The sequence below is a fragment of the Rhincodon typus genome, chromosome 26 (genome assembly GCF_021869965.1).
Source record: "Rhincodon typus isolate 14 chromosome 26, sRhiTyp1.1, whole genome shotgun sequence".
In the NCBI taxonomy this organism is placed as follows: Eukaryota; Metazoa; Chordata; class Chondrichthyes; order Orectolobiformes; family Rhincodontidae; genus Rhincodon; species Rhincodon typus.
Genome location: NC_063357.1, coordinates 44,561,039 through 44,578,590, shown reverse-complemented (window position 1 = coordinate 44,578,590; position 17,552 = coordinate 44,561,039). Strand labels below are relative to the sequence as shown.

At 40.0% G+C, this 17,552-nt stretch overlaps 1 protein-coding gene across 1 annotated transcript in view; it reads left to right on the top strand.

Annotated features, from left to right (window-relative positions):
* nup88 (nucleoporin 88) overlaps positions 1-17,552 on the top strand; it is a 76,208-nt gene that overhangs the window by 33,671 nt on the left and 24,985 nt on the right. The window contains exons 4-11 of the mRNA XM_048612830.1: positions 1,144-1,308; positions 3,943-4,129; positions 5,482-5,632; positions 5,928-6,026; positions 8,506-8,596; positions 11,854-11,958; positions 13,378-13,530; positions 15,743-15,868. Coding sequence (XP_048468787.1) covers positions 1,144-1,308; positions 3,943-4,129; positions 5,482-5,632; positions 5,928-6,026; positions 8,506-8,596; positions 11,854-11,958; positions 13,378-13,530; positions 15,743-15,868 — 1,077 coding nt within the window. The remainder of the gene's footprint in view (positions 1-1,143; positions 1,309-3,942; positions 4,130-5,481; positions 5,633-5,927; positions 6,027-8,505; positions 8,597-11,853; positions 11,959-13,377; positions 13,531-15,742; positions 15,869-17,552) is intronic.

Sequence of the window (17,552 nt, the reverse complement as noted above, 5' to 3'; positions counted from 1 at the left end):
TCTTAAAATTGTTCTGCACTTTTAAACCTCAATTCTAAGTCCGTTCATCTTCTTTGCAGCCGTAACTTTGTATTCCTCGCTCCGTTCAATCACCCTACGACCTTTGTACGCAATGATCTGCCTGTACTGCACGCAAAACAAAACTTTTCACTGTATCTAAGTACATGTGACAACAATAAATCAAATCAAAATTCTGTTTGAATATGTTCAGAAACCCTTAGGAAACGAAGGAAAAACAATGTATGAAGTGCTTTCAGGCAATAGTGATTACAGTACAGAAAGAGCTATGTTTTTTCCCTAAGGCACATTGCTGCAAAAACCAAATGTTCATAAATCTAACAGCTGTTGAAATCAGGTTTTATTTCCACATTTAAACAAGACTGGTCTCAAATCTTGGATGATCAATGATAATGTTGAATAGTGGAGCAGGGCCAACTGACCTACTCTTGCTCCATTTTTCAATGTAAACTGATTTGGCTTCAAGTTTTCTTGATTTTTTTTAAAATCCAGGCATTTGGATTACTTGTCCAGTAATGGGTACCACACTCTTGTATCAGTGCTTATGCAGTGCTGGTTTATCAAATTGTCTGGGTCAGTTCCTTCCTTTGTAATTGGCTATTTTTCTAGACCAGTTCTTTTTGATTGTTTGTTCTTTAAAATTTTATTTGGACTAATGGTGTTATGGTTGCTGTTTCCTAGATGTTCACCAACTGTTGGACCTTATCCAGATTTCACTACTACTTTTAAGCTACAGTTAGAACTGCCTCCTCCTTTATAAATGCAAATTCTTTCCCTTTCTCAAGTACAATTATATAGAAAGAGGATCATATCTCGAGGACGAGAGGACAGTGAAATAAATTAATGTGCAAATGGGGCACAGGTGATGAGAGAAGAAAAAGAGTTTCACACAATGAGTGGTTAGGCTCTGGAACGCGCTGCCTGGGATGTGGTAGAGGCAGATTTACTTCGACATTCAAAGGCCATTGATTCCTAATGCTGTGCAGGGATATATGGAAAAGCAGGAAATTGGTTCTAGATAATTGACCTGGTGCAGTCACAGTGGGCTGAATGGCTTCCAACTGTACTGTAATAATTCTGTGATGCTGTTTCTTTGAACATAAATTGCTGACTGTATCACTCTAGATCATATACAGCGTCACTTGGGGAAATTGCAGTTGCTTTTGATTTTGGTCCTTTGACATCCGCTCCTGGGCGTCGTTCCAAAGAAGAGGTTCAGGTGTATCCACTTTACATTCTGTATGAAAATGGCGAGACCTTCTTGATATATTGCAACCTCACTCACAACAGGTAATCTATCTGTAAATGTGTGCCACTGACCCTGTGGAAAGGGGGTGGTGGGGAAGGCAACAGAGATAAATAAGCTTCAGAAAAATGTCAGTGATTTAACTTTTTTACCTGATTCATATTGTTAGCTACTTTTGTTAAATCATGTAATTTGTGTTGGGGAATTGATGGCCATCTGGAGTAGGAGACCTTTGTGCTTTACATTATAATGCATCTCTGATGTGAACTGAGGCTCAGAATTTTTGAGTTCACCATCTTTTCTGGAACAGGCAGAACTGGAGCTGCAGGAATAAAATGGGGAATTGGTGTGATAAAAGGATCTCATTGAAGTAAATGAACCAAAAATGTATCTTTAATCAACTTATTATCCTAGATTGTTAGGTCATTTACAGATCCTTTGGGGCATTAGTTATGTGATGTTGGATGGGAAGGTATTTTGATGTGCAGAAAGCACGTTCTAGCTTCTAGTCTCAGTCATAGATTTAACAGCTCCAGCAGTCAGCCCACAGTCAGTGAAGAGATCAGATGTCAAGCCTTTGCTTTTTGGGGGAGGCAACCAAAGAATAATATAATGCACTCAGGTCAATTGGGAGTGATAAGTAAAGGCTTGCAAGTTTTGATCTCATTTAGTAATAAGGCTGAACAAAAACATGTTATTTGGTCCACTATCCAGGACCATGTGAACAGTTCATTATTTTCTGGATAATGCACAGGATTTATATTAGCTTAGTGAGGTTTTGTATTATACTTCCAGCACTCGCTGGAATATGAAGTGGCTTCATGACACTTGAGGAATAAGCGAGACAGAGGCAGGAAACTATTGGCCTGTTAGCCTATCATCTGTTATAGGGAAAGTGCTGGAATCTGTTTTGAAGTAGCTAAGAGGGCAGTTTAGAAAATCATAACATAGCAGAGTCAACATAGTTTTGTGAAAGGGAAATCATATTTGACAAATTTATTCACATTCTTTAGCAAGGTAGCAAGCAGGTTGGATAGAAGGAAGCCTACAGATATACTGTGTTTGAATTTCCAAAAGGTATTTGATAACATGCTACGTAAAAGTTTGGTAGTCAAGATAAAAGTTCATCAGGTTGAGATAATATATTGGTTTCGATAGACAATTGGCTAATGATTTGGAATAAATGGATAATTTTTGGATTGTCAAACTGCATCTAAATGAGAGCTGTAGACATCAGAGCTGGACACTGGACTATTTGACTTGTTTGAAAGGACCAATTATTTTAGCCAAATTTGTGAACGTACAGAGAAGATAGCAAAGCACAATCTGCAAATTCATATGGGCAGAAAGATATTGCTATATGGTGTCTATAATATGAGTCAATGTAAGGTGGTTGACTTTGGAGGGAGGAATAGAAAAGCAGAAAATTATTTAAAAGCACTATGCTGCAGTATAGAGGGATCTGAGTAGTGTTGAAAACGAACCAGCAAAGGTGACTGTGAGGGTACTGCAACTATTCAAGTTGAAAGGAATTTTGGCCTTTATTGTAGTGGAATAGAAAACTTGAAGTTTTGCAGCAACTGTGCAGGGTATTGGGACAACCATACTTACGAGTATTATGTACAGTTTTGGTTTTCTCACTTAAAGAAGGATGTATGAGTATTGGAGAGGTTTGGAGAAGATACACTTCTGATGGCCTTTTCAGGAAAGGTTGAGCAGGTGGACACAGTAGTAGAGGCTGAGTTTTGAACTGTATGTGGAGTTGAGAGCTATGGAGGACAGGAAGGGAAGTGGGGTTAAGGACACAGTCTAATCAACCGTGATCTTGTTGTGGTGGAACAGGCTCAATGGGCTGAATTAATGATTCTTTCTATTATGTTCCTGTGTTCATACCTTGTTTCATTCTCTCAAGGAATGCATGAGTCATTTGCCAATATTTGTTACCCATCTCTGACTGACCTTTGAATTAAGTGGCTTGCTAGGCAATTTTAGATGCATTTACAGTTCAGCGACATTGCTATGAGTGTGAAGTGATATCTAGGCCAGACCTGGGCAGGGTGTTGGATTTACTTCTCTAAAGGACATTAGTGAATCAGTTGGGCTTTTGCAAAAATTGTTGTTCCAGCAGTAGCCATTACTGAGGTTTATATTCTGCACATATTAATTGCATTTAAATTCAACCTATTTTCCGAGAGCATTAGCCTGGATTAGTGGCTCAGCAACCTACCTCTGTGCCATGATCTCTTCTGACTTAGTGATATAGCCAGTGTAAAGTGTAAATCTGCCCACTCTTCAAAGGATTGAGGAGCTTAATGGGCTGTTGGACACACGTACAGAATACAGAAAAGAGGTTTGATTGTCAACCACCCCACCCCCACCCCACCCCACCACAACCCAGATCATGCTAACATTAATCTAGATATTAGTGAAAGTGAACTCTAGAGAGTGCTTAGAAGTGTAACCAGAGGATTTGTTCAGTAACTCCAAAATTTATGGCAGTATTCTAATCAATTTGTAACTTTTAATTCATTGATTGAAATGAAATTCAGCAGTTGCCAAAACTAGTAACGTTATGGATTTAGGATTTTTTTTTAACATTTGTAATAGCTGCTCAGATGAGAATAAAACTATCCTTGTTGGTACTACAAAATGTGACATGAGCTTTACTTCTCTCCTAGCGCTGGTCTTATTGGGAAGTTATTGGGTCCTCTGCCAATGCACCCAGCTGCTGAGGATAATTACGGCTATGATGCTTGTGCCATACTGTGCCTTCCCTGTACCCCCAACATTCTGGTTATTGCTACACAATCCGGCATGTTATACCACTGTGTGGTTCTTGAGGGGGATGAAGAGGAGGATCAGGTGGTAAGATGGAAATGGATCGTGTGCATATAAGAAATATATGTATTTGGAATCTGATTAATCTGGATCTTGGTAGCTTTTGTATATTTATGTGGCTTTTCCTTCTCTTTCCTGTCTCTCCCTTCTCCCTGCCCTTCACCCATCAAACACTGCAACCTTCAGTCTGCCTCCTGTGTAGTAGATAGTTGAGTTGCTGATATGATATTGTCCCCAAGTCATTGTTTTCAATGTGTAGTGTCCAAACAGTCTTGCCTGTGTATGTTTTATGAGGCAGGAGGCAAAATTACAAAAATCAACGCAAGTAGATAAAACAGCAGGAACAAACAACTCTAAGTGCAAACAATTGTTGTGTTGCTATAAAGAGAATAAACTTGCAGAACCTAATTGATATTCTAACATGGATAATTATGCAATGCTACAATTTGGTAAGACGAATAAGGACATTGCACTTTCATTGGAAAGTAAGAGCCCAAATAGGGAGGAGGAGAAATTGGATTACTGGTTTTTCTATGCAAGTCATGAAGTAGAGACCTAGATTAAAATGCCTTTCTTTTTAAAGGCAAACTAAGCAAATAGGGTTCATTTGTTGGCAGTTTGAATTAAAATTCAAAGTTATACTAAACTTGTGTTGCACCTTGGTTAGAATATGCTGGAGTGCTACACAGTTTTGGTCTTGATGTTAAAAAAGATGTGCAGGCATTTTGATAGGTTCAAAGAAGAATCATGGGATCATTTACAAACTGTGGTTATAATAACATGAACAAGCATCAGGGTGTCTTTTCTTTCACACAGCTGAGGGGTCTGCTGATGTTCAAGTTAAGGTACATTTGCAAAAGGTTTTCCACTTGTTGGGATGATCAGAATTAGAGTTAATAAATATAAGATAGTCGCTAACCAATCCAGAATGGAAATCAGCAAATGTCTTTACTTAATGTGGTGGGAATATGAAATGTGTTATTACAAGGTGTAGTTAAGAAAGATAATATAGAAGCTCTTAAGGGGAAGCTAGATAGGTACATGGGGGTGGAAGAAATCGACAGACATGATGATAAGAATAGAAAATAGCAGGACCGTGAGTCAATAGGCTAAATATCACTAACTGAAATAAGGTTAGACCCTCAAGATTTTATGAAATACATAAAATGACTGCCACAATGTAGCTGGCATTTCCAGTTGTGCAGATATTTACCATGTAATGCTGGCTGAACTGATTCAAAGTGCAATTATGTTAACTCTAATTATATAATTAGAAATGTTTATGTAATTACATTGGCTTACTTGCATCGTTTGAGATAATGTGGATATTATACATTGTTGGAAAGTTGAAGATTTATACTGTTCGTGTTTACTTTTAGTCCAATGAATCTTGGGACCTGAGATGCGAATCTCTTCCTTCACTGTACGTGTTTGAATGCGTGGAATTAGAATTGAGCTTGAAGCTGGTAACAGGGGATGATATTGAGCAAATGCAATCTGACTTCTCATGTCCAATCAGATTGCATAAAGGTATGATGCAATGTCTTTCGTGTGCTCCTACATTTATTCACTTATATAACTTAAAACCAGATAGCTGACAGCCGATGTAATTGCATTGGTATTGTATGCAATAAATCTCCTAGTCTTGTTCCATTATTTTATCCCAAATAAACATTCTATTTGAATGAGAGTTTCATATGTGAATCAGCTTTTTTGCCTATTATTCCACAATCTGTCATAATTTAGACCTGTGCCAAGTCTGTTTCAATATATCCACAATGCGGAGTAGTATCTGTCATTCATTTATTTAATTTTATCATTCTAGATCCATTGTGTCCAACACGGTATCATTGCACACATCTAGCTGGTGTGCATAGCATTGGGCTGACATGGGTCAACGAACTGGAAAATTTCTTCAGCGCAGGTAGGTCTATAATCTGAAACAAAAACAGAAATTGCTAGAGAACCTCTGATCTGGCAACATCTGTGGAGAGAAAATAGTTAACGTTGAGTCCAATGACCCTCCTTTGGAACTAGAAGCAACTGGGAAAAAGTGGTATTTGGAAGCGAGCAGATCGGTGGAGAAGAAACAGACTGCAAAAAAGGGTAGGCAAATAAAGGGACTGTTGTTACTAAGCTAGAGAAGCAAGGAGGTGATAATGGAGACTGGGTGAACATGGGTTGGCTGTGCTGAAAGCAGCCCATCTCATGACAGGATCTCTGGTTGTGAAGGTAGATTATAGACATGGAAGGACATGTTCATGCTTTGAAATTGTTCAACTTGATGTTGATTCTTGAAGGCTGAAATGTACCTAACAGAAGATGAGTTGTTGTTTTATCTTCAGTTTACGTTGAGCTTTGCTGAAGCACAGCAGCAGGTCTGAGACAGAAATGTTGGCATAGGAACACAGTGGTGTTGAAAGGGCTGATAACTGGAAATTTGGGGTCACTTCTATGGGCAGAGTGTAGGTATTCTGCAAAGTGGTCACCTGTATTTTGTCTCCCCAGTCTAGAGGAGACTGCATTGTGAGCAGCGAATATAGATTAGATTGAGCAAAATACAAATAAATTGCTGCTTCACCTGCAAGATATGACTGGGGCCTTGGCTCGTGAGGAGGGAGGGAATAAGTGGAAGTGTTGTACATTCTGCGACTGCATGGGAAGATACTGTGTGAAGATGTTGGTGATGGAGGAAGAGTGGGCGAGGGTGTTCCAAGGGAACAGTCCTTGCAGAATGCTGACAAGGGTGAGGAGGGGGCTGTATGTCTTGTCGTAGCATTCCGCTGAGGGTATGAAATTAGTGGTTTATTCAGAGTCATAGAGATCTACACCATAAAAACACCATTCAGTCCATCATTTCTATGCCACTCAAAAATAATCACCTAACTGTTTAACTATGATCCTTTGGATAGGGAGACTTGTGTGGGGGAAATTAAGAACAAGGGGGCCCCTATCATTCTTGTGGCTTAAAAACAGAAGTGTGGGAAATGAGTCAGACACTGCTTGGGGCCCTGTCAACTATGGTAGTGGGGCATCCTCAGTTGAGAAAAATATTGGACCTGTCTGAGGCACTCCTGGAGAAGGTGATATCATCAGAATAGATGCAGCAGAGATAGCTTTATGTCATTAATGCATTTGAAAGTTGTGGTTAGATTTTCTCTTGTTAGAGATATTCATTTTGTGTGGCATGAATGTTACTTGTCACTTATCACGTCGAGCCTGGACATTGTCCCGGTGTTGCTGAATTTGGACACGGGCTGCTTAGTATCCAAGGAGCTGTGAATGGTACTGAACTTTGCATAATCCCCACTTACAAAACCCCTAATTCTAACTTTATTGATGGAGGGAAGGTTGATAATGTAGTTGCAAATGGTTATGTCTAAGACACTACCATGAGGAGCTCCTGCAGTGATGTTTTCAGACAATGACTCATAACCACAGCCATCCTCCTTTTCTCCTGTAAGACTCCAACCAGCAGACCATTTCCCCTTTCATTCCTATTGACTGTATTTTCATGCAGGCTGCTTGATGCCACACGTGATCAAATATTGCCTTGATGTTCAGAGTAGTCACTCACCTCACCTCTGGAATTCAGCTCTTTTGTCCATGCTTGAACCAAGGCTGTAATGAGATCGGGGCTGAGTGGCCCTGGCAGAGCCCAAACTGAGCACCTTTTGAGCAAATTATTACTGAGCAATTGAGTATTTACATCATTTTACTGATGATCACGGGTAGACTGATAGGGTGGTGACTGGCGAGGTTTAATTTGTGCTGGTTTTGGTGGACAGAATATGCATGTGCAAAACCTCATTGGGTAATTGTCAGAATTGTAGCTCTGTTCGAGCAGGTTGGGTAGAATTGTAGCTGCTTCTGGAGCACAAGAATGTTGGCAGAGCTTGGAGATTTCGCAGTATCTGTGCCTTTAGCTGTTTCTCTATGATGTAGTGAGTCAAGTTGTTTGAAGGCTGTTGCTGGCTCATCTGTGGGATAGCTCTCCCGATTCTTTGATTAACCCCCAAAATGCTAGTGCAGAGGACTTTGCAGGGACAACGTGACCATGCCATTTGTAATTTTCACTAAGTTGATACTTGATGGTCTGTCCAATTTTAATTCTTTAGACTTTGTAGCAATTATCATATAACTGACTGGCTTGTTTGATCATTTCAGAGGGCAGTTAAGAGTCAACCACATTGTTGTGGGTGAGGAGTCATATGTAGGCCACACCAGGAAATGATAGATTTCCTTCCCTAAATGAGACTAGTAAATCACTTTTGGAAAATAAAGTAGTCTAGATCTGCCTCATCTGTTGATTTTGGTAATTTTTGCCAGTCTTTTTAAGTCTACTAGCTCGTATTTCTCCATTCCTGTGGATTGTCGATAACATTTTGCTTTTATGCCTATAGATGATGAAGATAAAAGCGCACTTCAGGAGTTGGTAGCAGAGCAGAAATGCTTAGTAGAACATGTCCTGTGCACCAAACCACTGCCATGCAGGTATCATCTTCCTATGTTCCTCATTGCTCTGCTCTGTAGCTGGAAACTATTTGTTTTATATTGTCATCCTTGTTGTTTTAACCTGTTTTGTGATATTTTAAGTATTGCAAATGTTTTACAAATTGTTACTTTTTCCCTCTGCCATACTTAGGCCAAGTAAGCTGGGTTTTACGCTGATGTTGAAACTTGATCTCCTGAGTGGTGTCTAGGACTGGCCCACTTTTTCTCTTTAGCAGTTTTTGGTTTGAAAGCTAACATTGAGAATTGAATTTTGAACAGCTTTTTTAAGAGGAGAGAACAAGCAAAGTGATGTTTGCATATGGGGAAAAATAATTGCAGGTTAATTATTGCTCTAAAAACATCAAAGCTGATTTGGCATCAGGATATTCATTATGTTCAAGGACTGGCAGCTGACTGGATGTTGCATTCATCAATCTAGGCAGGGTCAGTGCTGGCCAACCAACCACAAACTGTTGAAAAAAGTAGAAATCGTAGACTCAAATGGTTTTGACTAGATGTTTGGGCAGAAGGATGTGTTTGATTTTTACTCAGTTGAAGAATTGTTAAATGTCCTGTGAAAAGAATCCCACTTTATAATAAATAAGTCAATATTCTATGGTGCATGCTGGAAGCTGTTTGCATTGACCAGTGACTTTGATTATATCTTGCTTGAATTCCATATCACTCTGCCATCATGAACAATCTGTGTCACGTCCTCAAAAAGATTCAAACAAGTTTGTGAGACATCACCTTCCCCACAGAAAGCCATGCTACTTATTGCTAATAAGTCCATATTTTTCCAAATATGAGTAAATCCCTAAGAATCTTGTTCAAAAATTTCCCTACAGCTGACGTAAGGATCACTGGCCTACAATTTCCCAGATTATCCCTGTTGCCCTTCCTAAACAAAGGAGCAACGTTTGCTGTTCTCCAGTGACTAAACAGGATGCATAGATTTTGTACAAGGCCACAGCAATTTCCTCACCCACCTCCCTCCATATTCTGAGAGAGATCCCATTCAATCTGGGGACCTGTCTACCTTAATGCTTTTAAAATACCCAATACCACCACCTTTCTTATTGACATGCCCCAAATATCAACATACCCCTCCCATGATTCACCATCAACCATGTCCTTCTCATTTGTAAATACCAATGCAAAGTATTCATTGAGGATCTCACCCACTTTCTCCGCCTCCATGCATTAATTGTCTCTTTTGTCCTTGAGTGGAGCTACGCTTTCCCCAGCTACCTTCTTGCTCCTTATATACATTTATAACACCTTGGGATTTTCCTTAATTCTGTTTGCCAAAGACATTTCATGGCCTTTTTTAGCCCTCCTAATTCATTCTTTGAGTTCTTTCCTACTGTCTCTTTGTTCTTTCAGGGCTCTGTCTTCTGTTTCCTAAACCTAATGTATGCCTTTTTTTTCTCTTTGACTAAGCTCGCAATTTCTCTTGTCATCCAAGGTTTCCGAATCTTGCCATCCTTCTCCTTCATTTTCACAGGAACGTTGTAAATTTTCTGATGGCACCAAGATAGGAAGCATTGTAAGCAGTGTAGATGAAAGCATAACATTACAAAGAGAGATAGCCTAAATGAATAGGCAAGAACATTGGCAAATGTGGTGTCGTCCACTTTGGAGCCAGAAAAGGATAGAACAGCATTTTTTTTCTTAATGATGAAAAGCTGAGACAGTGAAGATCCGTATGGACTGCTTTTTTTTGAGGGGGTGGGTGGCAGATACGTCATTGAAATGTCTTCAGGTCCTTAAAATCAAATGATCAAAATGGCTGCTGGACTACTGGCCTTCTACACCTAGAGGGCTGAGGTAATTCTGGGTACTAAAGCTTGGAAACAATTTATTGGCCTTTTAGCCTGTCAAGTATAAGTTTTCTAGGATAACGAGAGAGTTTATAAAGAAATATGATTGTATTCCCTGGAACTTTCTAAAGTTACGGGGTGATTTGATTTAAGTTTAAGATCTTGAGGGAATCAAGTAGCTTGAAGAGAAACTATTTCTACTAGTTAATCAAGGTTAACTAAGACAAAAGGATGAAGGTAAAAAGATTAACAACATATAGGGAGTTGTAAATCAGACTATCTGCAGGTTTTGCTTCATGTATTCATGGCATGTAGGTGTTGTAATACTGATTTTACAAACACTGAGCTCGTAATTGATTCACTGAGCTGACTGATTTTTGTGCAGACGTTTCGCCTCCCTTCTGGGTGACATCTTCAGTGCTGTCTCACCTCCATTGAAGCGCAGTTGTTCTGTCCCGCTCCGAATTTATATGGTTTGGTCTGTCATGATGGGTAGGCCTGTTTCCGGTTTTGCACCATAGTGGTATGGAGACGGGGTCTTTTCAACATGTTTGTTTATCACACCAGTGGTTGAAAACCGGGCCTCCAGGAATTGTGGCCGTCCTACCCTACATTAGAAACACATCGGAACTGCCTACAAGACTCCTGCGACCTCTTGGAATAATGATAGCGCACAAACCGATAGTCAAACTTCACCAGTTACACTCAAAGACGAAAGACCACATACCCACAGTGAACAGGACTAACGTGATATATAAAATACCATGCAGCAACTGCGAGAAACCCTACATAGGACAGACAGGCAAGAAACTTGCCACCAGGATACATGAACACCAACTTGCAGCAAAACGGCACGACCAACTCCCCCTTGTTTCAATACAGTCTGATAAAGAAGGTCATTAGTTTAACTGGGACAAAGTAACAATATGAGGACGAGCAAAACAAAGATAAGCACGAGAATTCCTGGAGGCCTGGTTTTCAACCACCAGTGTGATAAACAAACGTGTTGAAATAGACCCCATCTATATACCACAACGGTGCAAAACCGGAAACAGGACTAACCACCATGACAAATCGGACCAAATAAATTCGGAGGGATAGAACAACTGCGCTTCAGTGAAAGCTAGACAGCACTGAAGATGTCACCTAGAAGGGAGACAAAACATTTGCACAAAAACCAATCGGCTCAGCGAAGCAACCAACAATTCCAGCCACAACCCAAGCTACAGATCTTCACTAAAACATTAAACCGAGCTTGTAGGTTGAATCTAGTCCTTTATTTTAAAGTAGTCGATTATATAAGTAGGTATCTGGGATTTCTAGTCACAAAGCCACTCTCTCAAGTCTTTAAATATTTTTTGTCACTTTTGTTTGCTAAGAAAAATGATAGCTGCATTATTTTCACATTGTGTATGTTTCTTCAAATTCTTACAGTCCACCTGCACCAGTCAAAGGATTCTGGATCATTTCAGATCTGTCCCTAGGAGCCGCAATGATTTGTATTACTGATTCTTTTGAATGTATTATTAGAGAATTGCTGTAAGTATTTTTCTTGTATCATTGAATTAATGGGTTTAGTGGTACAGCTCTTGGGAAAGTGATCATCTGATTTATCATAAATTGTTCTGCCAGAACAAAAACAGAAGTTGCTGGAAAAGCTCACAGGTCTGGCAGCACCTGTGAAGAAAAAAATCAGTTAACATTTCATGTCTGGTGACCGTTCCTCAGAACCAGACCTGAAATGCTAACTCTGATTTTTTTTTTCTTCACCGATGCTGCCAGACCTGCTGAGCTTTTCCAGCAACTTCTGTTTTTGTTCCTGTTTTATAGCATCTGCAGTTCTTTCGGTTTTCAAACATACGGACCAATATAATTGTGGACCGGTGAAGTCTTGAGACTGTTGGTCTGCTGAACCTATTGGTGGCATTGAGTATTTGACATGACTCCTACTCCTAAATGATATCCGGTTCTCCATTAGAAAGATGCAAGCATACAAAGTTTGGATAAAAACAAAAATGTTGAGTTTTTCTGAAACCATCCACAACCCTAGCACCCAATGTAAGATCGATTCCTTGGGTAAGTTATCAGAGGCTAGCCAGCATTTGCACATCTACACCCCATTGTGGATAACCAACTTGGGGCTGTGGCAGGGAGGAAAAAGTATGAGTTTGGAAGAGTCTGCCTGAGATATTGTGGCTAGGCAAAGGTTGACAGTTGGAATATATTGTGGGAAAATGTAAAGCTATCCACTTTGGTAGAAAAATTAAGCGGTATATGCAGACTGTGGTAGGTTCATAGTGTCCTATTGCGTGAAACACACTATCAGCATGCTAAATTTTAAGTAATTAGGAAGACAATAAAATGTTGGCATATATTGCAGCGTAGATGGTGTTTTGATGCAGGGCGTTGAGAGTATTGTGTAAAGTTTCAATCTCTTTATTTAAGTAAGGTTATACTTGCATTAGAAGCAGCTCAGAAGTTTGACTGGGTAGATTCTATTTCAGGAAAGTTGGGCCTATGCTCATTGCTTGACAAGTAGACGCTGAGAGGATTTTTCCCCTTGTGGGAAAATGCAGAATTGAGGGATGCAGTTGCCTATTTAAGGTGGAATGCAAACAAATTTCTTCTTTCAAGACAGTCAGTAATCTTTAGAATTTTTTGCCACAGAGAACTATGGGGATTGGGGGTGGAATATAATTGCTGAGAGACAGACTTTTTTAAACTTTAGGGGAATCGAGGGCTATGGGAAACAGACAAAAATTGAGTTGCACAAAGATCAGATCAGCCATGATTTGACCGGTAGGGGAGCAGGGTGGCTGAGTGTCTTACTGTCATGTAATAATGCCATTGAGTAATATACACCTGATATGGGTTTGATACTTTCAACAACTCATTTGAAACTGTCTGAACACTGACTTGATCAGTAATAAATAGTAATAAATTTGTTGATGTTTGCAGGACCACTACAAGGCCAGTGTCACCGCCATTATTGTGTTCCAACCCAGAAAACAGCTGCGTGGCATCTCCACTGCGAAACTTAGCAAGCAGTTCCTTTGAGCAACACATTAGAAACATTTTGCGTCGTAGTACAACTAATCCATTGCTACTGAGGTATTGTTTTAATCCATTGATATGTTCCCATGCAGATTATTTCATTGCATTCAACCAGGCTTCCCTAACTTCTCCAAACCCACTAATGCGAAATAATTAGTGGAATCATATAATGGCATAACACAACTAGAACCATATAGTACAAAACAGCAATAAAATTCTGTGTTTGACTTGTGCTGAATTCACTGACCTTAGTTAAGGCAGTGCAGTTTCCTTCCCAACACTGAATCCTGTAAGGACAGAAATACGTGAATGCTAGTTAGGTACGGTTGAGGTGCTCTGTCTGGAGAAGTACGATTTGCTGTACCATTTTGTTTGTTCATTTTGGTGAACGGTTTATGAGCTGTTCCCATTTGTGAAATGTGCCCTGGGTCAGCATCTTCTGAAGTGAAAAATTTAACAAAGTGGTGTTTTCTACCTGGAGAAACTGAATCTGCAATGATGAGGCATTCTGTTCTCCCATACATGTCCAGATTTGAACAGTGATCTTGACTGAAATTAGTACTTGGCCGTGTCTTGAAATAAATGTTGGCATTTCTGCAATTAACGCTTTGGGTCTGGGGTGACTAACAGAGCATCCATTCAATGCTTAACCCAGCTTTCTGGAACACAATATGCAACTGACTGGCTTCTGGGTCACCTCCGAGAGCAATCAAGTCACTGTAGGACTGGAATTTTGTCAGGCCGAGGAAGGATGGCAGATTTTGTTTCCTAACTGTCAAGTATAGGCCCAACTTTCCTGAAAAGGAATCTACCCAGTTGAACTTCTGAGCTGCTTCCAATGTAATATCTCTTTCTTTAAAGAAAGAGATTGTGAGCCAGTTGTTTTTTTAATAACAATATGACTCTTGCATGGTCACATCTACTGATGCCAATTTCTTACGTTCAGATTCCTGCATTCTCTGAGTTAATGCTTTAGTAGCCTAAATATTACACGTTTCATACCAATAAAATGAGCCAGCACGTGGATATTTAAGAGGAGGCAGTAGCATAGTGGTAGTGTCACTGGTCTAGTAGTCATGAGGCGAATGCTGTAGAAACACTGGTAAAATCCCACCATGGTGGCTGATGGCAATTCATAGCCAATGAATAAATCTAGAATATATATCTTTTTGATTCAACCTGTTCAGAGATTATTATACACCTCAGGAACAAGTGGGCCTTGAACCCAGGTCTCCTTGCTCAGAGGTGGGGAACCACTTCACCACAAGAGCTGGGTCCACTTTTCTTTGTCATTGAAATAAATGGTTTAGGTGAGAGTATAGAAAGCATGGTTAGTAGGTTTGTGGATGGACTGGTTGAACTGAAGGGTCTGTTTCTGTGCTGTATGACTAAGGGCCCATTAAATCTGGAATATAAAGTTAGTCCCGGTAATGTTGCCATGAAACTACTGTCACTTGTTATAAAAGCTCATCTGGTTTGCTAATGTTTTCTAGGGAAGAGAATCCGTCATTGTTACTTGGACTCCACAATCACAGCAATGCAGTTGATTCTTAACTTCCCTCTGAAATAACCTCCTAAACCATTCAGTACATTACCAACAAGGGATAGGCAACAAATGGTGGCTTTGTTAGCGATTCCCACATCCCATAAAAAAAATCAAGAAAATATTTCAAGCATAAAATGTAAATGTTATCCCTTCAATCCTGGTGGATCCATGAAGGAAAGGTTATAATCAGGCCTGGAGGATAGAGTTCTGCTCAACCAGATAATTAATGTTTATTATATGCTTCTGATGGGAATCATTAAGTCATGTCAGCCTTCATCAGTAATTCTGTTTACATATCCAAGCAGCCATTTGTGTCTGATATTCGCATGGTTTTTCAATTGACGATATGTAAAATGGCAGATGAGTTCTTGGGATGGAGTATCACTGGCTAGGCCAGCAGCTACTACTCATCCCTAATTGGCCATAGAAGGAGGTGGCGAACTGTCACCTCGAATCACTGCAGTCTGTGCAGCATTGGTACACCCATAGTTAAGGGCGCAGTTCCGAGATTTTGACCCAGCAACTCTGAAGGTACAGTAATATTTCCAGGTCAGAATGGTGAGTAATTTGGAAGGGAACTTGCAGGTGGTGTGCCCATGTATCAGCTACAATTTATCCTTTAGATGGTAACGATTTCAGGTTTGGAAGTTGCTGTTGAAGGAACTTTGGTGAATTGCCAAGAAGTTCAAGCTCTTCGGTGCACATCTTCACTCTTCATTTCAGGTCATCAGATGCGATAGGAGCTCCTCCGCCACAGGAATGTCTGCAGCTGTTGAGTCGAGCCACCCAGGTCTTCAGAGAAGAGTACATCCTTAAACAGGCTCTTGCACGTGAAGAGATCACACGCAGGTAATAAAATCACCTGACTGATTTGAACCAAAAAGCTGCATTTATATAGTGCGTTTAAGCTAATGAAATGACCCAAAGCACACCATGCAAGTGTGGTCAAACTGCAAACATGCAAATATAGTCACACGAGATAGTAGGACAGGTGAGGAAGGAGATCTTAAGAGTCTGGTGGAAAGATGGAGAGGTTAGAATACAGACATTGGGAATGGGTGAAACCTTTTGGAGAGATTAGAAAACAGGATGTATTTTTAAAATTGCAATGTTTCTCAATGGGAATCTTTGTAGATCAGTGAAGAAGGGAAGATGTGAAAGTTACAACAGTGTCAGCACGATTTGGAATGCACTTCAGATTCTCTCCGATGGAAGATGAGAGGCTGGTCAGAAGAACATTGGAATAGTCCAGTCTAGAAGTAACCTACATGTGGATGAGCGTTTCAACAGCTAGTGGCTGGCTGAATCAGGCAGTCTTATGGCACAAGTGGTGCATTAAATTTATAACTGACAAAAAGTGAGAATAGGGGAGTGGCAACTAACCCTGTTTCCTTCAGCCTTTTTAAAAGGTGTTCCTTAACAAAAAAAAACTAGTTTTTAAACACACTGAAAGCACCCATTTCCTGCTGTTATTTTAAAGGGTTTTCCAACTTCTCAATTTCCCTTAATTGGCATATTAGGCAATATTTGTTACCTTGTGATTTGCCATTTCTGCTTTATCAAATCTTTGGACTTTGTTGAAGGAGGATCTGAAATTCAGTAGTTTGGCCTGCATCTTGACGAAAGATGGAGGTTCACTACTTTTAATTAGTTTTAATATTCTAAAAAACTTTGCATTGTAAGCTGAAAGATGTATCTACGTAAAGAAAATTCAAGTGTTTACTTCGTAAAGCTTAACCGTTTCATCCTTTGAAAAGGAAGTTTATTTAGGAACGTGGGAAGAGCACAAGAGCAGGAGTAGGCTGTTCAACTCCTCATGCCTGCTCCATCGTTCTAGATCAGGGCTCACCTTCTACCTGAATGTCTCATTCTGCAGTATCTTCCATCTTCCCTGATGTCATTAGTAACTAGAAATCTGTCAATCTCTCACTTGAAATTAGTTGTTGACTGAGCTTCCGTAGACCCCTAGGGTGGAGTATTCCAAAGATTTGTCACCCTCTGAGTGAGGATGTTCCTCCTCATCTCAGTCTCGGAATACAAGGCAAGCCATCTAAGGACCGTGCCCCGTAGTTCTGGACAGCTGTCTATCCCTTTTTAAGAATTTTTAAAATTTCTGAGTTTGTTTCTCATTCTTCTAAACTCCAGAGAATACAGGACCAGTCTCCTCCGTCTCTCCTCATAAGATCATCTTAACTCCCAAGAATCTGTCTGGTGACTCTATTGCACCAGAACTACATGCAACACTACAAGTGTGACCTAACTGGTGGTCTGTGTAATTGAAGCAAGAGTTCTTTGCATGAAAATGAATACGTGAGCAATAAAGACTAACATACCATCTGGATAGATCCAGATGAAGCATCATGTGTGAATACGTGGCTAATCAAGAAAACTGTAAACAAAATTTTGTTTAAACTTAAATGAGCTTGTTTTCCCTGAGCTCTCTCCCTCTTGCTTCTGTCCCCACTTCCTCCTCCCATGCCCTCTAATGACACTTCCCTTTAGTTGTCCTCCCGTCCCAAACAGGCACTACTGC